The 24,011-nt window shown below is 40.4% G+C and overlaps 1 protein-coding gene across 1 annotated transcript; it reads right to left on the bottom strand.

Annotated features, from left to right (window-relative positions):
• Window positions 1-1,745: 1,745 nt before the first annotated feature.
• htr1e (5-hydroxytryptamine receptor 1E) lies at window positions 1,746-23,581 on the bottom strand. The gene is made up of 2 exons (XM_079360315.1): window positions 23,342-23,581; window positions 1,746-3,079 (listed from the first exon to the last, which is right to left on the bottom strand). Exon 2 carries the CDS (start codon window positions 3,002-3,004, stop codon window positions 1,871-1,873), a length of 1,134 nt encoding a protein of 377 aa, XP_079216441.1. The 5' UTR covers window positions 3,005-3,079; window positions 23,342-23,581; the 3' UTR covers window positions 1,746-1,870.
• Between the last annotated feature and the right edge of the window lie 430 nt (window positions 23,582-24,011).

Raw genomic sequence — 24,011 nt, 5'->3', positions numbered from 1 at the left:
TAACTTCTTAGCATTAAAATATTTCATGCTCAACATTATAGTTTTAATGGACTATATTCACATAATGTTTTGTAATGTATTTTTGTCTTTGATCAATTACTTTCAGTTCCACAGAAACAAAACAAATCCAACAGATAGCAAATTGATCTAATGTTTCTCCCTGAAGTAGTGTTTATTTTATTTTTTCGGCCACTTGGGGGCAGCAGAACAAGCTGAACTCTTCATCTCACGGGCTAAAACATGTATGCAGACATAATGTAACACATTCATTCAGAGCACATGTGCCTTTTTTGTGTTGTTTCAGTCCACCTCATAATTAGTGATGTTGAATGTCCAAGTGAACTCTTTGTTATTTAGCCTATTGGGTGACAGAAAATAGAGCGTGAACAATGAATGAATGAAACCTTTATTTAGAGGAATTTGTCTTGTACCGACAACATAAAAACACAGCATACAGGACTGCACATAAAAACACATGAAAGCAACACGTGATTTAAATAAGGGATTTCTGTAGCAAGTTAAATGAAGTGCAGAGTGCTAAACTCGTGAACCGAGGTTATTGAGCAGTAATATGTTGTCTAAATTAAGAGTGTTCTGGGTTGTCAGTTTAGAGCTGCACATTTTCTTCCTATCTTGCTGCCTAGTTTAACAACCTGTAGGTGAGAATACTTTGGTTTTGTGTGACTAGTGTTGTTAATGTGCGTATAACATAAATAACTTACAGATGAAGAATCCGTTCGTCAGCAGCTCCCATGTTCTGAAAATGAAATCACTGGTTTTGTAAATGTTGTCTGGTGTCTTTGTAGAAAGTGACTCAAAAGCTGTTCGAAAAACATCTTCCTCTGTAAAGTTGATCTCTGGAGGGATCCTTTACAAAACCCCTGTTGGTGGATAGTTTGATAAGAATCCTTTGTCAATTTGACACCAATATAATACCATTGTCAGATTTGGCTTCTTGAGATACTGTAACTTCTGTAGAGATATGTCGGTCGTGATCTGTTCTGGGTGTTTCCCGTTTTAGAGCTGTTTTCCTTTTTTCAACCCTTTCAGTTGCAGTTCACATCCAGGTTTACGACCATTTAGGTTTCTAATTTTAGCACACATTTCACTCTTGGGCACAAAACATTGTTATATTTAAGGAAGGCAAAATGGCACCAAATGACGAGTTGTTTGGAAGCTGAATGAGCTATAGGTCTTTTTGCTGAGAAGATCCAGATCAGAAAGTTTTTTTTTCCTGTAAAAAATACAGAGACTTCAAAACTGAAAGAAAGTAAAACTTTTTAACTCAAACCAAGAACTCTAAATCCCTCCATCGCAGTGGACATGAAACAAACTATATTTATGTGTTGCATTGCATGAAGTCCACTATTGGGCACTTTTGTAACAACCTCAAAGTTATGTATATTAAAAATTGTTAACATAAACAAATCCGTTTCTATGTCATGCTTTAAAGGGTTAAACCACAAAATAAGTTCAGAAATGTAAAATCTGTTACTGACACTGTTTAAATGTTTGTAGTAACAGTAGATAGTAGTAGCAGTAGGGAATAGAGGACACAGAAACTGTGAGTAATTTATTTTAACTACTTTGTCTGTACTTCAGGCCACTCCAAGCAGGCCTTCAGTGTGAACAGTCTGAACTCGCCCCTGGAAGACAGCCTTTACTGATTCATTATCACACACAGAACAAGAGGAAACAGATGAATTAATCCATATGCCGATGAGCGGTTGTTATAAATAATTCCTTTATTGATAAAAACAGGGAATACATTGTTTTCTGAGATGTCACTTTTTCAGTAGTAAAGAAATGAGTGTGCACTGCTAGGATACAGTCAGTCAAACATGAATACAGTCCCAGTGATGTTTGAGCACTATGCCTGCTCTTTCCTTCTGAGCAGCTTTTTAAAGGCCAGCTTGAAGTCGTCGTTGAAGCTGGTGTATAGCAGCGGGTTGACGAGTGAGTTGATGTAACCGAGCCAAGTGAGGATGTCTGAGAGACGCGGAGATGGCTCCAACACCTTCAGACCCACCATCAGCTCCTTCAAGAAGAACGGCAGCCAGCAGACGATGAAGGCCCCGAGGATGAGGCCCAAGATCCGAGCTGCTTTTCTCTCTCGCGTTGTGCAGATCTGGTTCTTCTCCTCCTGCCCTTCTACGTCCGTCTCAAAGGACGGGACGCGGATGTTGGAGTTGAGTTTTTCAGAAGCGATTGTGGGGTCTGAGTTGGACAGATCTGACACGCAAAACGTGTGTGAGACCCTGAAGTGGTTCACAGAGTTCTGGCTGCCCATGCTGCGGCTGCTCAAGTGCCGAGAGGAGCCGCGTTTCTGGTACAGAGTTTTGGCAGCATTGTAAATCCTGTAGTAGAGGATGAGAATGACGATCATGGGGATGTAAAACGCCCCTAAGGTGGAGTAGATGGTGTACCCCAGATGGTCGTGCTCGATGATGCACTGCTGGATGCGGCCCGTGTTTGGCCTCTGCCTCCAGAATAGAGGAGGGATGGAGATGAAGATGGAGATGATCCAGACGGTTCCCACCATGACTGCGGCGCGGCGGGCCGACCTCTTGCGAGCGTACTCGATGGCTTTAGTGATGGCCCAATATCGATCCAGGGCGATGACACACAGGTGCAGGATGGAGCAGGTGCAGCATGTCATGTCCAAACTCAACCACATGTCACACACCACCTGACCCAGCGACCACTTCTCCATGCTGATGTAAAGGATGCTGATGGGCATCACCAGGAGCGCCACCAGGAAGTCGGTGACGGCCAGCGAGCAGATGAGGTAGTTGGCGGGAAGGTGGAGCTTCTTGGTGGTGCAGATGGCAAGGATAACGGCGCCGTTGATGAGCGCAGTGAGGAAGGTGAGGAGGCAGAGAACAAAGACCACCGCTGCCATCCCATCTGTAAACCGCTCGGCCTGCAGGGTGTCAGCAGGGGGACCAGAGCAGTTTGTGATGTTCGGCCCGGAGGTGATTCCCTCTGAGTCCGTGTCCATCATGTGACCTGGGCTGGCCCCTCCCTCCCTGGAGTCAGTGCCAGGATGATGGCTTTCTCTCAAGGGTCAAAGGTCAGTCTGAAAAAAACAAAACAGAAAATAAAACATTAGAGAAAGAGTGATTAGTCCAAGGTGCAGCCAGTGAGTACGGGGGAGTTTCTATATTCAGCCTACTAAAATGTACGATGGTTTGTTTAGATGGTTTTGCTATAACAGTGATGTTAACGGTTCCAAACCAAACGTATCTCTAAGATAAAAGTCAGATTAAAATAAATATTAAATATTAATATTCATGGAGTTTATGAATAAGCTAAAACCAATAATTGGTTGAACCTTTTTCCAAAGACGCAAAATGAAGAAAAACAAATAATAAAATCTTAGATTTAAAATTGAAATGTTGTTCCATTACATTGGACTCTAGAAGCCTATTTCAGAAAGCAGGTATAGTTCAAACCTTGATACCCTGAAATGAAGGAAACCCCCGGGTATTCTGGTTTAGAAGGGGAGCTCACTCAAAACCCGACAAAGAGGACAAAGAGGGTTAACTGAATCGAGTGAGAGATCCAGTCTCCAAAAGTTCTTGTCTGCTGTTGGACTTGTACATGCTGCTGCTCTCAGTAAACAACCTCCATACAAATCAGATAACTAGCTCGCTAAGTTTGACGTACAGGCACTCTGTCTCTGTCCCACTCACTGACTGCAACAAGCCAACCTCTAATAATCTGGATGTTTAACTGAAGTCTAAATCATTGAATGAACAGTAAACTTTCCTCTCTTTTAATAATGGAGGTTTTGTTGCTTGTGTAAGAAAATTAAATTTCTCTCCAACAAGTGTCATCAGTGATTTATCTTTCAGAGAACAAATCAACAGGACAGTTATGTGGAGGAGTCTGTTGTCAGTTCGTTGCAAGATTTGTGTCATTATAGACACAGGCTGAGTCTCAAAGCTCTCCCCTCCTCCTCCTCCTCCTCTGTTGTTCCTCTGAGCGGAGGAGGCTGAAGGCTGATGGCTGCGTTCATCTGATGCCTTGAGAAATTTTTTTGTTACTTTATATCACAAGTGTGCTGTGTTCATGTATGACCGTTATTAACTGAAGGGACTGTCGACGTTAAAGCACAACTACAGGCGAGAAAACTGAAACAGACAAAAAAAAGAAAAGAAAGTATTCATGTGGACGCCTCTTGTGGCCGTATTAATGGAGAAATCCGGTGATGTGAAGTGTGTGTGATGTTCAGGTCAGGAATTATGAAGGATCCATACAAGACTTTAGCAAACTTGATTTTAATAAGAGTAATTTTGTGCACACAGAAATATTGTAAAGCCGACCAAAGTACAGCACACATCAACGCAGGGCTCATCGAACGCCATGACATCACAGTCTGCTTTCCCCATTTTCCGCCTTTTTTGTCATTATACAAATTGTACAACGAGATTACTTGGCTTCACCTTAAAGTGCACAGATCAGGACCAAAACGTTTGCATGCACATTTCAGGCCACTCTATAAGTCCCACAGTCGGGCCACTACAGTGACAAAAGTCTAGACTCGCCCCTGCTCCTCGGCTTCATGCATCCTTGAAGACAAACCTGTATATTGAAATACCTGTGGGAAGAAATTAGGAACATTTAACAATGTGTACAGCAGTGGTTCTTAATCAACTTTATTTATTTATATAGCACTTTTCATACATGTGAAATGTAGTACAAAGTGCTGAACATTAAAAGTAGTGCATTGACGTATTTGCAATAAATATAGAAATACAAACACACACACACACACACATACACGGAGGACTCTTCGATCCATCATGAGTTCCTTCTTCTTCTTTTGCGGTTAAGTTAAAGTCACGGTTGAATCCTGCTAAAAATAGCTTGTTATTTTTCCAAACACCAATACTGACTTTTAGAAACGTGAGCCTCTTTCTTTCAGGTTCACGAGGAGCTGTCTTGACATTGGATATTTGTGTTTGTCTCCTTTCTATAAATGTTTGTCAATGAAACTAGTTATTTGGAGTTCAGTGGAAGCATATCTTGTGCAGTTACTGCCATTATTAGCTATGTTATTTTCTCACTGTGGCTGGCAGTTGTGTTACAGCTTAGACACAACATTTGACATTGAAAGCCTACATTAATAACGATTTTGATGACTAGTTGTACTGACTTGTAATTCTGGTGCCAATTAGTGAGGCTGATGACGTTTAACCATTTAGATGACTAATTGTGCACTTAAATGATGCATGATAAACAGTAAAAACTGAATGAACTCTGAAAATGAAATTTATGTGACACTTCTCCCTGTGTCCTCTCAGCCTCATCAGAGAGATTAAATAATAATTCTTTGCAATGCTCTGACTTAAACCTCGAGTGAATCATGATTGATGTCGAATCAGTGGAGGGACCATTCCTCCGGAGGCGGGGTGATGACCTCTGTCCTGACACAGACACAGCTGATACACTGTGACAACTTGAGCTACAGATTCTTCACATCCTGAGGGAAAGACGAGAAGGCCTGAGTCTGAATCCCCCACCTCGGAGAAACTAGAAACATTTACTCTTCACGACAAACTATTATTAAAAATATCTTTTTAAAGCAAATAATATCATTACAAGTCCTGTAACATTACTACAGAGCTTCTGGCTATCTTTGCAATTAGTTTAAACATAAGTCAAAGGTAAATTCCTGTATTTCTACACCCGAGTCATACTTTGACATGTTTTGGAATCTAAGTGACTAAAAAAGGTTTCCTATTAGCTTTCACAGACATATATCTGACAGCTTTGACAGATGCAGTATAATCCACTCAAATGAAAGTGCATCCATTGTCAGATTTATGTGTGATTTAAAATGGTTTTTTCAGATCTAACACAATGTTTTTTGTCCATCCATCCTTCTGAGAACTAAACCACTTATCACGTTCAGGGCTGCATGTGACTGAAGGTGACTCCAGCTGTCACTGGGCGAGAGTGACAGCTCTCACTGATCGTCCTCTATCTTAGGTTTTGACACAAAACATACAACCATCCACGCTCACAGTCCCACCTATGGTCAATTTAGCACCAGCAATGTATACCGAACCAGTTTGTCTTTGCACTGTGGGAGGAAGCTGAAGTACCATTATTTTTGTAACACACTTCAGGTTGGGTATCAAGGACCTGTTGTACGTTTCTGACATTTATCTATAGCTCCGTTTCCACCGACCGGTCCGGCTCGGTTCGTCTCGGTACGGCGCGCATTTTGCGGCGTTTCCATAGACTAATCCGGGGAAAGATTCCCAAATAACCGTCTGTACCGTCCCAAGAATGTGAAGCCGACCCGAAAAGGTGGAGCTAAACACTGCAGTTCGTTGATTGGTTGAAAGAACAAAACTCCGCCGTGTTTAAACCATTGACTGTAACACAGCTGATTGTTTCCGTCTGTATTTCTCCTCGCGGCACACAGTCTTCTCTGAAACAAAGCTGGATTGAGTTCTTGTAATAAAGAGTCACATGTCAGTGATAGAGGAGATAAACTGCTGGATGTCTTTCAGCGTTGGTTTCATTTGTGCAGCGTTTTTCTCCTTTGTTGAATTTATTAGTTAGCGGTTAGCTGCTATCGTGATGCTATTTACGTAGCGGCTATCGTCATCTGGCTTACACACTACCAACCAAATAGGGCACAGGTGGCTGTGGAAACACAAACGAGATCGGGCTTAACCAAAGCGTAACAAACTGTACCAATCCGTACCTGACTGCTGTGAGGAAACGGGGCTTATAAGGCTACTGCTGTTTCAGAAATGTATGTTATTCGTGCTGCAGCAGGCTAGGTCACAAGTTTGAGAGAAGAGCATCATGGTGGGCCACGAGGAGCAATACAAAGTTTTCAAGATTCTCTAAAGAAAAAATAATGACACAACAAAGTGCAACACAGTTAGCAAAGACATTTCATTAAAGAAAGGAAGCATATCCAATATGATGCTGGCAGTAGCAGGAATTGTTCCCCTGCTGCAGGGTGAAGAAAAGACACACTAAAAAGTCACACTAAATTCACTCTTTCTCACAAAATATATCAAGGTCCCATCTGAAAATGTATCTGTAAACTTGTGTTTTCTGTATTGGGACAAAAAGTTGGCATTTTTAGTTCAAAGGCAACAAGTCCTTTGAACATAAATATCACCACAGGGCCGACCTCGATCAGGGTGAGTAACTCTTCTCTTGGAGACGCACTCATGAAAAATGAGGGTGAGACTCACGTATTTAAAGGCAGTGACAGTGGAGTCTCATGATGCCTTCAAGGACACTCAAACAGGATCCCAAAGGATTTCCCATGATCCCCCTCTGCTCCTACTAGGACACAAACCAATGACTTTCTACAATAAATTTCTTCTTTTCATCATGAGACCTTCTGGAATTAAATGTTCAAGTTTAAATCCTAAATGTGGTTCAATCCAGCCAGACACGATGAGAGAGAAACTTTCTGTAAGAAACACAGAGAAGGATTTTGAGACAGAGAACTATCTGAGACAGTTGAGGTACTTGGCCAACAGACAGTTTGGGCCAAGAACTGGGCACATTGGCAGTGTTAATCTGCAGCGAACATGATGGTCAATCAGGCAGTTATTTTTTTCTACTTCCCTGCCTGTTAGGTATACAAAAATAGAAACATGTCACTCCAATCAATCCCTGAATAAGTCACAGCTGTCAAACAGCTAATCAGCTCTGACAGTGTAAATTTACCAAGTCCTGAGGTTTGATTAAATCCTTTTAGACTGAGATCATCAGCAGTTTAACTTGATGTTGCTTCATAGATTTCTCCAAGAACACAGACTATATTTCATATTTTCTCAGTGAAAGATCTATTCATTCTTGAAATACCTCCACAGTTGTTTAAACTCAAAGCTTCTCGTGAAGTAAAATGAAGTAATGGCTTCAGGTGACAGAGCAGCAGATGTTGTTATTCAGGCTCTGATAACACACCGGCTTTTACAGCGACGGTAAATTCAGAGCGATACTTCGGGGACCTCAGCTCTAAATCATTCTCAGAGCGTCTGCTCACGCCCGACCAGCCTGCCAGTGAGGGCCATTACTCAGCTGTCAGCTCACCTGGAGAACGGACGACCTTTCAGAGCGGAGATTGCTGGGGAGATTTTGCATCATCATAAAAGTGTCGACATTCAGACACGCCTGCGATTCAAGCATCGGGGCACGATTCGGCCCAACGCAGACGGACGACGCTGACCTTTAAGAAGCCAGATTCCATCTCTGATATTCAGTAACGTCTGAATTCACAGCTCTGCCCTGAAGTGACCACGATAAATGTTTTATTGAAAGAACGAGGATAAATGAAGGCTGATGAGAAAGTAAAGGGGGATTATTAAGTCTGTCACTTCATATGAAACACGGAGAGTGATGGAGAGATGAAATGACATACAGAATAGGGAAAAAGACAGCGACAGATTCAAACAGATTAAACGATCGTATGATGATAAGTTTCATTTCATCACACAATCAGCCTAGTGTATATAAAGCAGTTATTATACAGCCTATATAAGGAGACTCTTCAGCTCCAGTTGATTTGCCCACTTCCCCCCCCTGCACTGCGCCCCTCCCTTAGATATGTGCAGCGCACACCACATACTATCTTTAACACCTTTCAAAGAGGGAATGCTTCAGCTGCGCAACTTTCAATGCTTATCTGAAAGTGTGACCGAGAACAAAGCAGATTTGTGACCATGTCTATCCACCATAATGTGCTCATGTATGCATCATGTGTGCCATCTTGGATACATAAATCTGCATGGAACAACAGTCAATAAAAGATCTGTCCAATCCCATGTGTGAGATTTTAAAAATTAATTAATGGAGACATTAAATGTGCGTAAATATACACGTCTCTCTTTGGCTTTCATCGTTTCTGATGTTTGGAGAATCAGCGTATAAAACAGAAATATTTTCAGTTTATTCTTGCTTGGTTAATACGAGTGTAGTCTTACAGTGTGGTTTAAAACGGGGTGCGTTCCATTTGACTCCTGGGAGGACCGTGGCGGGGTGCTGGCGAAAGCACAATGTGTCAGGCTGTGATCCAGGTGAAGAGAGGTGAGTTGGAGCTCATTAGGCCCAGAGCTAGCGTTCCAGCTCCAGACATCCTGAAGCTGTTCTGACTGCCAGCCTATTTTCTTCCGAGCGCTCTGCCTTTTTTGCCCCTTTCAAGCGCTCTAGCTGAAAATCTTGACAACACTAGTGCTCTTTTCAAAATGTATGAATTATTTTTGCTGCCTACGGATAGTGTCTTGTACCCGCATCTTTTTTGGCTCCATGTCTGATCGGGTAAAAAAATGATCTCAAATATAAATCAAGCAGTAAAAATGAACTGAGCAGTGTCGGTCCTACAGCATCTGTTGTCAACAGACTGTTATCATAGAGATGTGCAGCGCTGTTCTTTAGCGAGAAAATGCTTCATGCAAACACTCCCGAGCACACGGCCAGTGCTTTTCTGAAAAAAATATCTTAAATTGCTAAAACAATGAAGTTCTCGAAATATCCGCGTCTTTACATTTTGAAGAAAGTGTCATACTGTAACAGGTTAATTAGATCCAACATTTTCCAGGTTGTCTTACTCTCGCTTTCTTTGTCATGAAGTAAGTGCAGAAGATGCTTTCATTTCTTTCATATTCATGTTGTCTTCATGATAAGAACTTGTGAATGTGGTGTTGCTCCCTGCTGTCTCGCCTCATCTTGAATCAAACAACAACACACCCCTCAGAGCGCTGGAACATCTGCACCCTCCCTCACAGCTGTTTAGAGGAAGACATGACACCGAGCAGGAAGCTGCATGTGTGAGCCAGCAGTAAAAGGTTTTATTACTCAGAAGCATAAATCTCGGCCTCCTGCTGATCTCGACTGTTGCTCCTCTAAATTAGTCGAGATGCAGACACAACACAAGCTGCATCGTTGATTCTGCATTTAGAGAATCAACAGCTCTGTTTTGCTCGTTCACTGTTACCGTTTCATTCTGCTTCAGCTCCTGCTTAAATGTCAAACTGAAAAATCCATAATGAACATCAATCAGTGTGCTTGATTAACAGATACATGGATTTACGCAAAATATTGATAAAGTCTATATATGGCAATTCAATCATTAATACAGCAGCTATCAAATAAATCCTAACTAAACATATCAGTGAGTAATGCCTTTTTGAAAGTGAGGTCCGACTCCCTCTGAGTGTGTTTAGGTTGACTGGGTTATCCCTGTTATGAGCCTTATCCTGTTTTGATCATATTGGATATGATGTTTACATGCACACAGAGAAACCTGGTTATTTATATCCCACTGTGACTTATTGTTTTATTCTGTCTTACATCTAAACTTTCACCTGTATCTAATTATTTCATTACTAAAAGACAAAACTCTCTTCCTTCATCGCTCCAGAAGTAAGACGTTCTTGTCGCTGTCTGAGGCTCTGCCTGCTATCTTAAACAAACTGGTTAAGATGCAGACGTGTGTTGTCCATGTAGTGAAAGCAGATTTATCAAAATCAGGATAAGGGCTTATTGAAAGTGGAACACTTCTCCTTATCCAGAAGCAGATTGAATAACAAAAATTCAGTCATATGTATCATTAAACTGTGTCTCATTTTTACAGACTCTGAGATGGTACAATGAAAAAATATATAAATAAATAACAGAAGTTCCTCTGAATAAAACTTTAATATTATAATTTAATATTATACACACATTGTGTGCCGAGATAACAATGACCGAGTTCATCCAAAGAACAGGCTGCAGCTAAACCGCCTCGTCCATGATAATAAAACAATAAAGTGTAGGAGGATTTCAGACAGAGACCCAACTAATTATTTCTGCAAATTGAAAACCATGACAGTACAATGTCTCCAGACAAATATCCTGCAGCATCCTGTTACTTGTGTGTCCCAGCATGAACTATTGTGTTTCATTCAACCTTTGTGACCACAGGTAATCTTATTGATGCATGAGGTCTCATTCTTCATGACAACATGAAGTCATTCTACACAGCTGCTGTCATGGTTACATAACAATATAGAAGGCTGCACGTAGTGATTTTTTTTCTCTGCACTTCAATCATGCTCTCAAGCTCTGAATCATTTCAGTTGCTTGTACAGCCCAACACTGATAGACACATACTCTTGTTAGTGATTAGAATAAATGAATCTAGAAAGGGTGTTAACGAAGTCGATGAGACAACACGTTTTTTACTAACCAGCAGAGGAGGTAGCTGAAGAACAGACTAAATGGCGGTGTAAAACATGACCAGGAGCGGCTGATCATGTTTCAAACTTCCATCATTCAGTCTGTTCTGTGCACCTCCATCACTGTCTGGATTGGATCTGCAACCAAACTGCAACAAACGATCAGGACTGCAGGAAAGATCATCGGTGTCGACCTTCCCCCCATCCAGGACTTACACCGGTCCAGGGTCAGGAAGCGGGCAGGTAGCATCACTGCAGACCCCTCACACCTCGGACACAAACTGTTTAAGCTCCTCCCCTCCGTCAGGCGTTTCAGATGTGTACATCAAACATCCCGTCATAAGAACAGTTTCTTCTTCAGGCTGTCTCTCTGATGAACACTGAACAGTCACAGAGTGTCAGACCTGCTGCTGTGAAATAACTCTGAACTCAACTGTCAAAGTGAGTGTACATATATTATCTAATTTAAATGATCATCTACACACACTATAATGAAAATACTGTAAAAGATAACTACCTCATGTTTACTTCCTCATCCTATTGCACTACTTACCACTGCACTATTATCTTATTTAGTCTTTTACATTCTGTCTTTTATTACTTGAACATTACTTGTACAGAAGAGTGTAGATAAAGATTTTGTAGTTTAGAAAACGACCAGTTTCAAAGCTGGAGAGTAGACGTGAGTTGAGCAGAAAACAGATAAAAATAGGTATCAAAATATTACAGTGATCATGATGCAGCATGTTAAAGGTCGAGAAGCTGAGAACACCAATAACATTAAAGGTCAAATATTATCCTCCTTTTCAACAATTTTAAATAAGACTCTGATAGTACGAATTTCTGTTGATACGTTCAGTTTGGATATATCTTGTAGAGAAAACTTTGCTGTGAGCAGACCATGATCTATTTAGAGAAGACATGACCATATTGGGAGAGACACACGAGGTATCATGAAAGTATAATATTCTGCCTCAGTGACAGTATAAGATGAAGTGTTCCTCAAATATAGGAATGACATTCAAAGAGTAAAGGTCATGTGTTTCTGCATGCCATGTACAGAAGTATCTAAAGTGGGAAGGAATTTGTGGCATCTGTTGTACTGTATATAAGGGCTCTACCTCCAATCAATAAACGTCTATTTTCTCAGCCTGCACAGCGTCTCGGTGTATCTGTCAGAATAGAACCACGGCCGTGATTATGCTGCATTAGTATTTTCCAGTCTGTTGATAGATTCAGCTTTAGGGACAGTTATATTATTCAACCCATCAGACTCAGAGCTTGCCAAAACATGTTTAAGTTTCTTCAATCTGATCCTGTATGTGATCATGTCTACAAACCCCTCTATTTCAGCCCTGATCAGAACAGGCTGTGTTCTGTGTTTGTAGCTTTAATGGGATACTTCACCCATTTACATGAAGCTGTGTATCATTAGAAACATGGTAGTAGTGTTGAATGGTCGTGAATCCAACCCTCATTTTGCCCTGAGACGAGAAAAAAATGTTTTTCTTTGCTTGAAAGTTTTCTTCATGTGATGCAAAAATCGTCATGTCGAAAAGGATATTTTTTATTTTCATTGTCAAAGAGCTGAAATATAAAAATCATTTATTGATGAATTGAGTTAAATTTCTTTTTAATAGAACTGAGAAAACTGTAGAAACTCAGGATGCGTTTCACGAGTTGAGTTGATTGCTGCATCCCTCAAAAGAAATCTAATCTTTACTCTTCAAATAATTAGTCTTGCAAGTTGTTACATGAATCAACTAATAAAAATATAATCATTTGGTAAGAAAATTAATCTCAAATTAGATGAAAACTCGTGAAAAAGCACTTGAAGTCTGATTTGTTCCTTGCACTCCCGGAGCTGCAGATCGTAATCAACCTTGTCGATTCTATAATGAGATTACTGTGGACCACGAACCTCGACACAAAACAGTGTACCTGCTGCTTAATCCACTTTGTTGATTTGTTAACTGCTGAGTCTGTGTGTCTGCTGTTTTGACATCATTAGAGAAGCACAGGAAACGGGGAGTTCAGTAAACAGAGTGAATCAGGGGAGGAACCAAAGGGTTGTTTTGCTGTTTTTCAGGATGGCAGGCAGCATGCAAGGCCATCAGGGCTGCATTAATAGCTATTTTTTTTACGTGTGTGTGTGTATGTGTATGTGTGTGTGTGTGTGTGTGTGTGTGTGTGTGTTTGTGTGTGTGTGTATGTATGCTTTTGTGGAAACTGATGTGTGCTTTCTGGTGTGTATGACTTCATTGATTAGATCTCTGTATCTTATTAATGACTGTGGAAACAGTCATTAATAAGATTAATGATGTTTTTGTGTGCTGTGTTTTGATTTTGTTTTTAATCTCAATGTAAAAAACATTGAGTTTATCTGCAATATGGGGCACCAGATCTAAATTAAATTGCTATAGCTATCTTTTGTCTGTTTACATCTCTGTGTTTGGTACTGCCCTGCAAAGATTGAGTACGCTATTGATTTGTTGTCCTTGATTGCAAAGACAGAAATAAAAAAGTCTGTAGGTAACAAAACATTACTCACTGCAACCCAGGAACACTGTGCTTCTGTTTATACACAGAGAGATTAAAGCTGAACAGCCAGTAAATATATAGGGCTCTCACTATTACAGAAAAAAACTGAGAAAGTCCTGATTACATTTGGTGCAAAGTTGCATGTGTGAATGCAAACAGCCGCATTTTTTACATTGACTTTTCCCAGAGCGGCTCCTGACTGAATCTTTTTTTTTTTCTCGCAGCGAGCTGATATGAAAACGCAGCAGAGAATTCACCTCAAGTGAGCGGGAGGGTGATGTTTATCTCCTGGGACTGTTACATGATGCATAGACTTTCTGCACGTAAAGGATACGATCTCAGAGCTTCCCAAGCATTGGATTATTTTAACGTCACATCTTGCCTAAGGAGAAAGTCTGAAAGGGAAATAATTCCTTTGTGCAGTGCATATGTGAACAACCACATCAAGAACATTTCAGAAGCAGGTTATTTCCAGGCCTGATTCCCAATAGCTTTTCTGCTAGCTAAACCTGTGCAAAAGACTCAAAAGGACAGCGTCTTATTCCAAAAACAAATGCAGGGGGTAAAATGTTCTTCTAACTACGATGTAGAGCAAACAGCGTCTCTGAACTCACTGCACCTTTGCTATGCAAATCAACCTAATTGCAAAAAGCTTCTAATTCAGAAACACCAATGCTAACAGTTAGAATGAACTCATGTACGTCTGCTGAGAGTTGGTGGTAACTGCGCTGCAGTGTTTATAAGAGGCATCACGCTCAAACTTTCCAGGAATCAGAAAAACAATTCCCCCTCTGTAAGACTTCATAAGAAGTATCTGTTTAATGGTCTGTAAAGATTACTTGGACAGTACTATTAACATGGAGGAGGTGTATTTTGAAGTTGTCCCTGCTTGCTCTGTTTAGGGAGGAAGCTTTCAAATAAATTAAGAAATAAATTAAAAACTTGAAAAATATAAAATAAAATGAAATGCTACACTAAACTTCATCCCTGAATCGAGTAAGCAAATGCAACTTGTGTGTCCTTGTGTGAAATGTCTCCAGATCGTCTCAAGTTTGTGTGACATCTCTTATAAATGTCCTATCCTACAAAGACTAAAAAATCCCCATTAAATATATATATTTTTTATTTGGCGCAGTTACTACCAACTCTAAGCAGATGTTGTTTTGGCCCCCTCTAACTGTGTGTGGATTGGCACAGCGAGACACTGTTTGCTTTTCAGCACAGTGAGCTGCGCATTTAACTTCCTGCATGTTTTTGGTGTGTTAGACATTGCCTTTTTGCAGAGCCGGACAATTTCATCTGGTGCCCCATGTATTGGAGCCAATTACGCCACAAATAGCATTTTTTACACACTTAAAGAAAACTGAAATACAGCTTTACATTTACAACACAATTCCAAAATTAAAGAATGCCTGTAAACATTAAAAAAACTATAACACTTATATTTATCATAGACTAAATTACGATTAAATAAATACATGTCACAAAATGTCACATATTATACTTTCACAACCAAACTACAATGATGTACAAAAATCAAAAATTGGAAGAAAAAAAAATACAGAAATCTAGCTATTTTTTTTTTTTTTTTTTACAAAAACCTACATGTCCTGCACACAGAAATATAATTGACATGTGTAACACCCCACACACACAAAAAAAAAAAAATTGGATTATTGCGCACTAAACCTGAATTATATTATGAACTTTATTGCCTAACTAATGTAACACTGTCCTACAGCCTTAAACTGTAAGGCTTACCCTTTCTAAAATCTTACTCTTCTTGCATTTCTTGCAGCAAAGTCATTGATGATATCAGCACAAGTCAGCTGTTGGGAGACAATAACATTGACACTAATGACAGAAAGTCCGGTCAGATGTTCTTGTGCCATAGTTAATCTCTGGTAGAGATTTAGTTTTGAGAAACTCCTTTCAGCAGCAGGCACTGTCACAGGAAGTGTGGCAGAGATTCTCAGAGCCACCCATAAATGTGGGTATTTCAGTCAGCTGCTTCTCATGCAGGAAGGTCAAGAGAAGAGGTCCATGGTTGTCATCTGTTTTGATGGTAAATTTGGAAAATGTTGCATTTCCACAGCCAGTTCTTTGCCATCAATCTCAGGTTGTTAGTCTTAGGTTAGGGCGATGCTCAGTGTTTCCCAAGTTCTGAAATCTCTCCTCAAGAGAAGAGAGACACATACAAAATGTGGTTTTCATTTTTTTTATGGGCATCATTGATAGGCTCATCTAGAGATTCATATGCAAAGTGCTTCTTTGTGTTTCTGAGCTGCTTTTGTTTGAGCATGGCCTCCACATTCATCTCCTCACAGATCTCTTTTGCAGCTGTTTTGGCATCAGAAAATCCAGTGATTCTGTACTTAGTCAGAGTACCTTTTGTTTTCTTCAGCAAGTCGACAGCCACATCTAGCTGCATGGAGAGTGACTGCATTAGCTTGCTCACATGCTGGACTGTGTCGAGAATGTCATACCATATGACAGTGCAGATCGAAAAGCGGTATGAGGAAATCTCTTCAGCCAAAGACTGCACCTCAACGTTCACCACAGGATCTGATGCACTTTCTCTCACCTCAAGCAGTGCCTCTCTGATTTGAGCAGCCTGGTATCTTACTGCCTCGACACTTTTGATACGGCTTTCCCACCTAGTCTCTGACCAAGACTTGAGAGTGGTTTTAACGTGTCTCATGAGAATGTCCCATCTATGAGATGACGCTGCGAAGAGTTTGAATAGTTTGGTTAGGTGTCCAAAATAGCCAATGGCATCTGTTAAGCTCTCAGCAGCATTGGCTAATACGAGATGTAAAGTGTGGGCACCACAGGGAACATAAAAGGCTGTTGAATTCTGTTGAAGGAACCTGGCCTGAACACTGAACTGAACTTTGTTTTTTCCCTTCATGTTGGCACCGTTGTCATAAGACTGTCCTCTGCAGGCCTTAAAAAGTTTAGTTCCTCCAGTCTCTCAAGGATGAGTTTTTACAAACTTTCCCCTGGGGATTCCTCTGCTACAAGAAACCCCAAGAAATGTTCTTTCACTTCTGGGATGTTTTCAAGGGACACAGTCCTCAAAATAACAGAGAGCTGTTCTTTATGACTCAGTTCAGGGGTGCAATCCAAAATAATGGAGAAACACTTTGATGTTTTTATGTCCTCCACTATCTTTTGTAATGTTTTTGCAGCACGCAGGGTCAAACTTTGCCATGAGTTCAACCTCTTTCAAAAAATGTCCATTGTCTGGCTTGTTTAAAGTTTCTGTGCTACCCCTTAAAGCCATGTTTCTTTCAGCTAAAGACTGGATAATCACAACTAATCTTGTCAGAACATCACGCCACCTGTTTCTCTCTGCCTCAGCTAGCGTCATCTCTTGTTTATCAATTGTTAGCCCCTTTGCAAGACGGACCTCCAAATCTTTCCATGTTAACGTGTGTGTTGTGACCCTGGCCAGTCTCAAGGCTCTTGAGCAGGTTTCTTGCATTTTTCCTGTCTCTCACACCTTCTCTGACTAGTTTAAAATATCTCTGAGAAAACCACCCGAACAAAAAATATCCTTCACAAAGATGTTTTTTGAAGTTCTGTGAGATTAGCGAGCACATTGAAACATCGTCTCAGATTTCCTGACTAAAAAGTTTCTCTGTCCCCGTGTCAAGCTCTTAATTCCCAACATCTAAGAAAGACAAAATGCCCCTAGAATACATGAATTGACTTCTCCCCCCCCCATGTAATTGTGGCGTTACATGTTTGTCCTCGATAATGTATTACTCCAAATGGCTGAAAGGAGTAGTGTGGGGACACTGAGGCAGGGGTACAAAAGTAAACTGTCAGCATACAAAGCTTAACCGTTGTCTTTATTGAGTATTTAGAACCAAACTCTCTTTTCAGACAGTCTCCATGACACTCTTTGTTAGATGGCCCATTAATGACATAACGACGTCTCTTGAAGAGCTGAATAAATGTTTTGAAATGAATAATGTGAGAGTCTGAGGGGATCAAGACTGATTATCACATTATCTGATTTATATTCCAGTCTCCCCGTCACATTTCCATAATATCTGCTGTTCTGTAAGCCCTGGAGGAACAAAGGCAAGGACAGAGAGGATGGAGCGCCTAAATCTTTGACGGGACAAAATTCACACGCTGTCATGTCATGTCATGTATGAAGAATTCACAGTTCTGTAAATGAAAAGGGAGTTCATATGATCAGATCGCAGGCTGCTACAGAGATGTGAAACCTGCAAGTATAATGGAGGCTGAATGTGTGTGACTTTACATCCATTTATAGAAAGACTCACTCAGCTTATCTGAGCAGGAGTCATTTTCACCTGCCTCGTCTTTGTCCCCTGTCTGTCCTGTCTCTCCCTGTCCCACATCTTCTTTGTTCTTTCAACCCTAACACCTCGAACAGGTCCTTGCAACACGGCAAGACAGACTTGCTTTTATTGTCCACAAAGAGGACGTATGGTGCTAAAATCAGGTAAAGAGTCAGTTTATTTCATGGAGAAGACTGCTGCAGTCCTCATACTTTAGTGGTGGCAGAAAGTAGAGTTGTCACGATACCAGGATGTTAAACATTGACACTAATCTAGAAAAAATGGAATATACTGTTTCCTGGTTCAATACCAAGAAAACAAAATCAAAATCCTGATTTGGGGCCATTGCTTGTTTTTGATAACCAAAAAATGCAGGCAAGCTCCTGCACACTGTCTACATTGGACGAACACTTTGGCAATGATTTTTAACAAATCGTTGCCAAAGTATTTGTCAGTGGTGTTTTCTCCCAGAAGCCAAGATAAAGACTTCTCAAGTTCCTCAGGCTGATGCTATCGTTTCAATAAAACACTTTATAAAACAGCTTAGTTGATTCTTCTGTGCTGTTGCTACTATTTATAATGTTCTGCCCTTCTCCATGCTCTGAGGACGACGTGTGATGGTACTACAATTGTCGTGAAGTGAGGTATGTTTACACAACAATGGGCCGTGTAAAGTAGCGGTGTCAGTCTGTAGGAACCTGTGTTGGGGAACCAAAATATGGAAGTTGGTTTGGTAGCTGGAGAGGTACCAGGCCACTTTCTAAGTACTGCCATGGTTCCCTTTAACAAGGCACCAAACTCCCCAACGCTAGGGTGTGTAAAACTATAATTGTGTGTAACAAAGTCACATCGCCAACTACTGGCCTAGCATGTATACTACAGTGTTCTTATGATGTATGGTTTGTATACTACAGTGTTCTTATGCTGTATGGTTTGTATACTACAGTGTTTTTATGATGTTTGGTTGCAAAACATTTCCTTCTAAAGCAGCAACATCTTATTGTGGACCCCCTGAAAAGTGCATGTAGAATAGAGGCGTTGTCACACTTGGCTTCCTTAAAAATTAACCCCACACCATGCCACTGGTATTTGTGCAGTTTAGATGGTGCTCTCTCTTTCTCTCTAGCTTCAGCTTTTGTGACCTGGCTTCCAAATCACCTGCTGTGCTTTGCTCATGGCTTAATTCAATATACGTGTTCTTCAATGCACCAATTTCTCAGTCCATGTGTTCTGCACCTGGGTTCTCAAAAATGTGTTCTGTCAAACAGTAAGGAGAAGATGAAGAAGTTGAATAATAATAATAATAATAATAATAATAATAATAATAATAATAATAATAATAATAATAATTAGACGAAGTGGCAACATTCAGGAAGACATTTGAAAACCAAGATGGCCAAAAAGGGAAACTGGTGTGAAGTTGTATGATCAAAATGTCCATCATAACAAAAACAAAAAATAGTTAGATCAGCAGGGAGCAGGTGAAGAAAAACCAATGATGCAAGTCACTTAAGGCTTGTATTGATTCCATATCAGGCTGCCATCGATGGAGTACCCAAAAGGAAGCATCACCAACCGGATGTTATCAGCCAACAGACATGAACACAACTTTGCCCCGAGTAAAGTGAAATATTGAAAAAGAAATGTAGCTTGTGTCACAACAAGAGTGGCTGTATAATGTCTCATAAGGACATGCCTCCTGATGAAGTCAATCGTCCTCAATATATTTGTTTCTCTTCTGAAGTCTTGCATGATTACCCAAGTTTCTGTGAGATCTTGTCTGTGTGAAATTAGAAACAACAGGTGTCTTGCAGTCTGGCTGAATAGTCCAGTAGTGCGTGTATTCAGAGAATTTATAAAGTTAAACATCAGGTGAAGAAGTCTTTGGCCTCGCACTATTTGGATATCACAGTGTGCAGCCAGCATAAGGGGACCTGAACTTACTGATTGAACGAGACACGACCGTTCTGCAAGGAACAATCCCTATGTAGAGGTTCATCACATCATAAAGCAAGCCCAGCTTCAAAGATGTTAGGAACTCCCCTTTAAGGCTGAAGAAACCTCACGGCTTGGGGTAATAAAGTTGCTGATTTGGTAAAGTTATGGAATGATATTGAAAAACGGTTTAAAGACGTCAGAGTCAAAAACAGATGAAGATCGTGATAAACCACAGTCTCAAATGTTTTCTACCCATGCATCCACCTCCTCCGCAAATTTCAAATAGAGAAAAAAGACTTTTGGAGTTTTGTCAAAGACAGTCGGAAATCTGAGAGGACGGTCTCCGAGGGAAACAGATCCACTGATGCCTGACTTGAAGGGTTAAATAAGCAAAGATAATTAGTAAATAAAGAATCAAACAAACCTAAGAAGCCTCATCTAACTATCAAGGCTCTACTTTTCTATCTCCTGCACACACACACACTCACACACACACACACACACACACACACACACACAATGAGTCAGTGCACCCACTCTCCACTTGAGCCGCTTCTCGCAGCACATTCAGAGGATGACCATTCAGCTTCACTTCTCACCTCCTGGACTTCAGTCTGACATGAAACACAGACAGACAGGACTGAGTCAGCTCATCACAGCTTCACCTTCCTCAGAATAAAACCGACACATCACTCTTGGTGAATCACTCGACAGAAAATAGTCCTCCATACTTTCAAGTCCAACAGATTTTCTTGTAAAGGAGCTGCTGTGTTCAGCTGCAGAAAGATGGAACAACCAAACAGTTTTGTTCCTATATTGTGTGGAGAGAAACGAAAAAGACCAAAAAAGCACATCACACATGTACAGATTCATTCAGCAACAAACACAGTCCTGACTCTAAACACGCCACTGCTGTTGCAGTTGAAAGGGACTTCATGATAAAAGAACGTGACAGGAAGAAAGGGCATTGATTGTATTTTAATGAAGTCATGAAGCTTTACATGTCAGTCAGCTTACTTCACAATCTGCCCTTGTTTCATTGAAGTGGTATCCACAGAGTGCGTTTCATCAATGTCCTCAAGGTTCCCTTTAAACCCACAGGATATCCAATTTGATTTCATTCTTCTGAGTAGATTAAGATCTCTCTTAACACACTTCACACTGCAGGAACATCTGACAAGAGCATCTTAAGAGCTGTGAAATAATCAGGACTTTGCTTGAGTTAGGTACACACAACAAGAAAATCAAGCAAGATCCTTCCCTTCCCACAATCTTGGGCAAAGTCACGCTCTGTAACATGTATGACCTATCTTCACGCCATCGCCACGACTCCATCCAGAGGTTTTTCATTTATTTATTGGACTTTTTTTTTCATATTTCTAAAACTACTGCACGGTCTTCCTTCCCGTTGTCGTCCATGTTTGTTTCCTAAAGTCTCATTTGATGATAAGAGATTTAATGAGATTTCACTGCAGGACTGGAGCCTGACGGATATCAGCAGATATAGATATACATATTTATTGTGTTGGTTCCTCAAAGGCAGTGATCAAACACGTGTGGAAGCTATATGAAATAAACAAGATGGTCAACTACACAGTAACTGCAGGTGTAGGAAGATCACCGCTCGACACCCTGCAGAGTGATAATGCTTGTTGTAATCCTTACAGCACACTCTGCTGGTGACAGCCAGAAGAGAACTGCTGGTGTAATACAATGATACTGAAATGAAATGCTGTTTTACTGGTGAATAAATCTAAGATATCAGCACATGTCTGCAGTTATTAGATGATACAGATGGATACGCTAATATCGGTCGATGTTAAGAAATAAACCCGCTCTTCAGCAGTGAGTACAGGATGCACACGAGTAGGCAGCCAGGTATCGTAGAGCCTCCAATCATTTCAAGATCTTTTTCAAACTCTGACAGCGATGGGTACCAGAATCCCTCTTTTGTCTCTGAGCTCCTGTTTGATGCTGTCAGTTGAGTCTTAAATATCAAAATGTATTTTTAATAGATTCTTCAAAGCTCTTTGAAATGGTGTTCATACAAGAAAAATAAATACTTTATATATACGTGTATTAATTCCAACACAGGGAAAGAGAAGTAGAATAAATTATTGTTAAAGAGTTATAACTTTGATTCTCTTCTTTTGTCCAAGCAACAATCTCAAACCCAAATGTTAATAAAAGATTTATACTTCTATTCCATACACATGTTCAAATGAAACCATCTCTAATATTTCAATGATCGAAAGTATCTGAAAGTGCAGAAGCGCAAAAAGAAAAGATAGTTGGATATGAAACCGAAAACTGACTTCAAGATTGAGAGCAAACAGTGTTGCACTTAAAAGGTTGACAATTTAGTTGTGCAATTAAGACAGTGTGCAGGAGATTTTTATGATATTGGTATGACGATTAAAAACTAGAAATTACCCTTTTCTGTCGTTCGGACTTCTATTTTGTTTAAGGTTGTCACTTGAGTTTTACTTGTTTATTACCGCATGTTTTAAAATGAAACAATCTAGAATTAAAAAGCATCAAAACATGTTTCATTGGACAGGTGCGTGGGAGAGGAACCAATCCATCAAAATTGCAGGCAAACTCCTACACACTGCCCAAATTGCATGAAAACAGCACTGCCAATGATTTTGTGCAATTTAGAGCGTATGTAGGAGGTTTCCTGCAACTTTTGATAATTGAGAGCAAAAATTACTCAATTTGAGGTACTTAATACTTCTAATTCTGTTTGCAGGGATCAACATAATTTATTTTTCTCAAAATGTTGGTTAAAATGTTGATGCTGTGATAACCATTTGAATTCTTAGCTGTTAAATAATGTTTGATACAGAAAGGCATGTTCCTTGACTGATCATTCATTTCATTCATCTTTTTTTGTTCCTGACCTTCATTAATGTTTGATTAACCTTTTTATTTAAATTCCTAAACAAGTGAACTAAACAAGTGAATTCACCATTGCTAACATTTTCTCCCAAGCTTTTCAAACATGATCGTTTCTGTGATTTGTCATAAACATTTTGAATGAAATCATTCATAAAAAGCAGCTACTATGAAACACTTTGTCACATGTTATCCGCCTCTGCTGTTCATTAAGAATACACAACTATATCTTCTGTTTTTATCCTCCGACAGCCGAACATCACCTGATGTTGAGGATGCAGCTGCAGCATGGATTGATAGTATCAGACTGTTTTAATGAATTACAGTTGGAGTAGCATCAGGATGAATGCTGACAAACTGAAGAGGAGAGAGCACCTGTGGAAACACACGCACATCACACTAAAACAGACAAACCCACAGCTACAAGTTGAGTTCACTCACCCTTCATGCTTTTATTTCTGCTCCATCCATCCTGTTCATGATAAACATCTGAACTAAATGTTTTGTCTCTGTCGCTCCTGATGCGCAAATGTGCAGCGTTTTTTCTTCACGTGACGCACAGACTCATCACCTCTCCGCGTGCGTTAATCCATCTTCCTTCATTCCGCAGCTTGTTTCTGAGACAAACATGAGAACTTCACGTTTCCTGCTCAGTCCGTGTCTCCTCTGATCGTCTCTCCTCCTCCTGCACGCACTGTCTGTACTTTGCTGCGTTCAAGCGCTGCCGGAAATGTTCCAATGATGACTCGTTCGCACAGCGTAGACAGCCTGCGATGACATTTTGATTTAAAAACACGACTCTCTCTCATGTGATGAGTTAGTTGATTAAATAATATAGTCGTGATTGCAGTTACATATTTTTTGTCTTGGCAGAGCCAACAGGAGGCAGTTTATACAGTTTTGAGAACACTTCATTAAGGTTACCAGGGCACCCAGGGGTGTTGGGGGGGGGGGGGGGGGGGGGGGGGGGGGGGGGGACTGATGCTGCATTCATGTGCTTCTTGGATGGTTACATTGTCATTGTTATGGTAAATAGTGAATGGACTTAAACATGCATTCACTAGCAAGGACCACCCCATAACCATACGTTATAGATATTTAATCATAGGTC

Source organism: Symphodus melops (assembly GCF_947650265.1).
Source record: "Symphodus melops genome assembly, chromosome: 1".
In the NCBI taxonomy this organism is placed as follows: Eukaryota; Metazoa; Chordata; class Actinopteri; order Labriformes; family Labridae; genus Symphodus; species Symphodus melops.
This window is presented reverse-complemented; position numbering and strand designations above follow the sequence as displayed.

Coding starts and splice junctions, on each gene's coding strand:
- htr1e (XM_079360315.1), bottom strand. CDS start 3,004: ATGATGGACACGGACTCAGAGGGAATCACCTCCGGGCCGAACATCACA.